Here is a 5,338-nt window from a genome sequence, read left to right on the forward strand (position 1 = left end):
GTAGTGACCGTAATTCCAAGAGACATGTACGTGTAATAGTCGATCACAACTTGCACTGATCGTAACGTCATACATTGCATATGGCATGGTAGCATGATATGAAAGCTAATTGGATGAGAAAAGACTAATATAGAACAGAGTGACATAAACATAGACATACACGATTTGATTTGATTTGATTTGATACGAGATATGATATGATATGATATATGATATGATATGGTATGATATGATATGATACGCTATGATACGATACGATATGATATAACATGACATGATTGTGTACCCTGCCGTATAACCAGTATTTGTTAACAACATCTCTTTAAGCATTGGGGACAGTTATTTTACAAAGCCTTCACAGAGTGACCTCTCTCAAAGAGAGTTACAAATTATTGCATAAATCCGGCTTAAACGAGGCCTATTGCACACTGAGACATCATGGCAAGTAAACAAAGTTAGGATTTTACGAACAGATCAAGTCCAAAATGACACAAATATACCCAGGACTTGTTCAAAGCTTCAAACTCAAGTTCTACTATTTCAACTCCTTTCATCTAGAATAGATATCTGTAGGATATCACTGTAGTTGGACTGATATCTGATTATACTACAAACGCAAAGATAGTAGGTTTCATACCTCTTAAAATAATTGCCCATAACATTTGTAACTTTGAGCGGTGGTTTACGAAGTGAAAAACTCCTAACTCTGTTTATCTTACATATAAATGTTCTCTCCCAATGTAGAGCAGGCTCCATTTAAGCTAAAATAGCCGATTTTTGTAACCCTTATTCAAAAGTTTGTCTTATTAAACACGAATTATTTTACCCAGTTTTATAGAACATTAAACGATGTTACAAGTACAGTCAACTTAGATGTCGAAAAGAATTACACTTACTGTCAAGAGTGAACAAACCAAATTAATTCTTTTGCACAAACTGAGAGCGTCAGTTCAGGAACTGAACACTCTTATCCAAACTACTCTAACGATACTTACACTGATAAAAGTAAAAGCCTCACATACAAGGAGCATATAAAAATCGAGTATGCACTAATTGTGACGTGTAATTTGTTATATTTTTCTTCTATTTTTACAGATCCTTTTTGACGACACAAGCTTTCAAAATGGCGTCCTATGGAGCAATGTATGTGTTGCTTTTCTGTGTAGTGATTGTTGATCAATATGGTAAACTTGAATCTGCGTCAGAAAACTCTGTCGGACCAAGTGGAGAAATCACCTGGAAAGATCTACCATCAGGCAAACCCTATAACAGCCCGAATGATTACGACGAAGGGTCTTCTCCGTTACCATCAATTTGGTCAGCGGTGTCCGGCTGGATTGATGTAGTATCTCCTGGCGAAGTACCGTATGATTTATTAAAGGATGCCATTGGTGGAGGGCTTGAAACAGAAGATATAAGTATTATGGACTATAGCGACCTCTTGTTTGGATTTGCCATATGCTTTGTTCTAGGGTTATTGTTTCTGTTTATATTTCCCATCGTCGCCATATGCTTTTGTGGTTGTCGTACATGCTGTGGAAATTGTGGCGGTAAAATGTATCAGAAACAAACTGGAAATATGGAATGTAAGATGATCACACTTGTCGTCATCCTGTCGTGTATCACCTTGGTTCTATCAGGTGGCTTCGCCTGTGGATACTTCGTCAACACTCGGCAATCATCGGAAATTGAACATTTCGCTACTAATGCTGAAAATTCTTTAGATGACATATTAATCTATGTAAACAACACCGTTGATGAAATTCTATTCGTGGCGTTAAATCAGTCATCTTGGATGTTTGATCTTATCGAGAGCGATCTTGATAACGTTGGCATGTCAGTTGGGTTGCCAGTACGCGAGGCTTTACGACCTTACGTCGAGTCTGCCATGAACGCTATATTGGATATGGTAGCCACGATTGAAACTACGAGGGATGAATTAGATTATCTGAATACCTTAGTGACCGATCTAGAGACTAATTACTCTGATTTCGATGTGTCCCTCGCCAATTTAAAGCAAGATATCGAGGACCTTTACTCTGACTGTGCAAATGCTGGTGGGTGTTCTGCTGCTGGGCAGGATCCTCAAGCTACGGCAGACACCACATATCTTAATGCCAGTAGAAACTTTAGTGATCTACCAACGGGAGGCGTGGGCCCTGGGTATTACCCAAGAACAATTGTCACTGCTAAAAGCAGTGCATTGACAGCTGTCATCAACAATAACCTCGCATCAGATGCTGAAGCTGGCAAACAAGAATTTGAAGATATCCCTGAATTAGTTCAAAATGAGACTGATTCTGCAGTTGGCGACCTTATCAGCAGCTTCTATGACTTTAACGATGAAATAGAAGGAGGACTTGATCCAATGATCGAAAATTTAGATTCCATGTCATCGCAAGGATCATCCTTTGGTAATACGATTTCGGAATACGCTCCAATGCTATCAGATTTTGATTTCTTTCGGAGCATTTTTGTCATATTCCTCTATTTCATTGCCTTGGTCGTTTTCATTCTCAACATTTTGGGTATAATCTTCGGTTTAGTTGGTTATGACAGAAATGCAACCCCAACCAAGCGTAGCATGTTATCAAACATGGGAGGCCTTTTGCTTATGTCGTCTGCAGGCTTGTGCTTCATATTTGCAGTATGGCTCATGGGGTGCACTTCATTTCCATTTATCATTGGAGGTCCTATAAAGAAAATCATCTGTGATCCAATTTTATCACGTGATCTTTTTGAAAACACCATTGATCAGGAGGACTCAATCCCCGGTACAGATGGTTATTTTCTCAGCCAGACCCTTTTCGAGGACGGTAGCATTCCTCTAACTTTCACGGGAATTCTCGAGGATTGTGAAGACAACAAGGCAGCGTACTCAGCCTTTCAACTGATGAATATGGTCAACATTTCTGACTTTCTGGATATTGACAGTTACATTTCTGATGGTCAGTTCGATGACATGAAAGTTAATATATCTGATCAAGTTGAAATTATGTCATCTACTACAGCAGATAATTTAGCAGATGCCCGTGATGTTAATGCTGCAGGTATTCCCTGGACAAACTTTGAAACCGAACTGAACTCTGACCTGATTGACTTTGGAGAGGACCTGAATGATTTTGCCGACGATTTGCAGTCATTCATTGATTCTAATTCTGGCAGTAGCTCAGTCTTTCCGTCCTCGTACGAAAGTGATTTCACAGATATGGTGACAACCATTCGAAATTTCCAAACGACAACAGTGGACCCAATCATTTCAGACCGAGAAGACGTAATTGCCACACTGAACCAGGTGCAGAGTAATTCAAGTTCAATTGACTCCAGCGTTAACAACACAATTGATGCCGGATATGCTGCAGACACATACATAAATTCAAATTTAGATTCTGTTGTTGCGAACGAGGTTGAAAATTTCCAGACAACGCTCTTGGGTTACATCACACAATTTGTGGAATACGTCAACGATATGATCTATAGTGAAGTTGGAAAATGTCGCCCAGTCAAAAATCTTATCGACAACCTTTTGAATACGCTGTGCCATGGTTTGCTGGATCCTGTGAATGGGTGGTGGTTTTGTAATGGTTGGTGTGTTTTCTTTTTCATTCCTAGTATCATATTTGGCGTTAAATTGGCAAAATACTTCCGTCGAATGCAGGAAGAAGATCCAGAGGATGAGGTCGAGTTTCAACGTCGTGCTGCCGCTAGACAAACACAGAAATCAGCCACCAGGGTACGAAGCAATAAAGTCGTTCCGAGCGAAAATGATATCATGACACAGGAACTGCAACAAGAGCTGAAACACTGGGACACCGTGCCAGATATGTTGTTTGATGACCCAGTGGCATCTAAAAAGAAGAAGTGCAGTGACCTACCTGGGACAAGTGGTGACGCTGGATTTGCATCAACATCGCAGGAATATGATCCAGATGCTGTCCAGGGTGATGACCATAGTCATGTCGAAGCGATGGACGTCATAGAATTACCAGGAGTAGTTACTACTGACAACAGTGGCGATGAGCCTAACACGGCGTCCCAGCCTGAAAATCAAGGAACCGTTGAGCCTACAATGTCAGATGAGGTAAAGCAGGGTGGAGGTGATGATGCAAAAACTGTAACAACTGAAACTGATGCTGTAGTAGGGCAATCAAGTGATAACCCTGCAGTTATACCAGCGGAGGGTGACGATTCCAAAGAAATGGAAACAGTGAACAATCCTGATGCAGGCCAACAAAGTGAAAATAACGACACAAAAACTCCAGATCAAGTGGAAACACATGTCTGAAAAGAATGTCGTACACAGATGAAAATCAAAAATCGATCAGCGTTGTAAATAAATATTGTAGAGACTCTACGGGAAACATAAAAGGTCAAACAGTCATATTCTTCCGATGCAAATTGACCTATGTTTACATATAATGTCATTGTAGGTGAGCAGTTGCACATCCTTACTAAAAGAAGTTTGATTTTTTAAAGGCCAAGTAAAATACATGTATGTATGTATGTATGTATGTATGTATGTATGTATGTATGTATGTATGTATGTATGTATGTATGTATGTATGTATGTCATGTATGTATGTATGTATGTATGTATGTATGTATGTATGTATGTATGTATGTATGTATGTATGTATGTATGTGTGTGTGTGTGTTTGTGTTTGTTTGTTTGTTTGTTTGTTTGTTTGTGTATATGTGTGTATGTATGTATGTATGTATGTATGTATGTATGTATGTATGTATGTATGCAGTCTATGTATGTATGTATGTATGTATGTATGTATGTATGTATGTATGTGTGTGTGTGTGTGTACACAGATTTATGTTTGTGTCATGCTATTTAGCTTGATTCTAAATCCATGTTATAATTGCAGAAAACACAGATGGTGACATTTACATTGTAAATAATATTTCAAAATTGTGATGATTGCAGTGCACGTATATTTATTTTGTTTTCTTGCTAGTCTGTATTTGATTCACACTTTTTATTGTTTGACTGCAGATCTATAGAATGAAGATCTTCCTGTCACACTTTCACTTCAATAAATAGATCGAAATAAATTCCATTTGTATCGCTTGTTTCATTTAATTATCCTATTCTTTAAAAGCTGTTGAAAGTCCAATACCCGTACTATATTTTGCTTAGAACTGTCTGATATTATACGCAAATAAGCCCGCATAGAGGGCGCCAGCCGACTTGAGATAATTGTTCTATTACTGATACATAACGAACGAGATATTTGAAGGTGTACTGCCCTCAATTTATTGAACGGAGCCAGAAAAGTGCAGTTTATTTGGAAATCAACTTATCTAGACCTCTACATGAAAAATAGAAGCC

The 5,338-nt window shown here is 38.6% G+C and overlaps 1 protein-coding gene across 1 annotated transcript; it reads left to right on the forward strand.

The window, feature by feature from the left end:
- The first annotated feature begins 1,123 nt into the window (after window positions 1-1,123).
- On the forward strand, window positions 1,124-4,285 carry LOC144447172 (prominin-1-A-like). The gene has a single exon (XM_078137076.1). It carries the CDS (start codon window positions 1,124-1,126, stop codon window positions 4,283-4,285), a length of 3,162 nt encoding a protein of 1,053 aa, XP_077993202.1.
- The last annotated feature ends 1,053 nt before the right edge of the window (window positions 4,286-5,338 follow it).

The sequence above is a fragment of the Glandiceps talaboti genome, chromosome 16 (assembly GCF_964340395.1).
Source record: "Glandiceps talaboti chromosome 16, keGlaTala1.1, whole genome shotgun sequence".
Taxonomy (NCBI): Eukaryota; Metazoa; Hemichordata; class Enteropneusta; family Spengelidae; genus Glandiceps; species Glandiceps talaboti.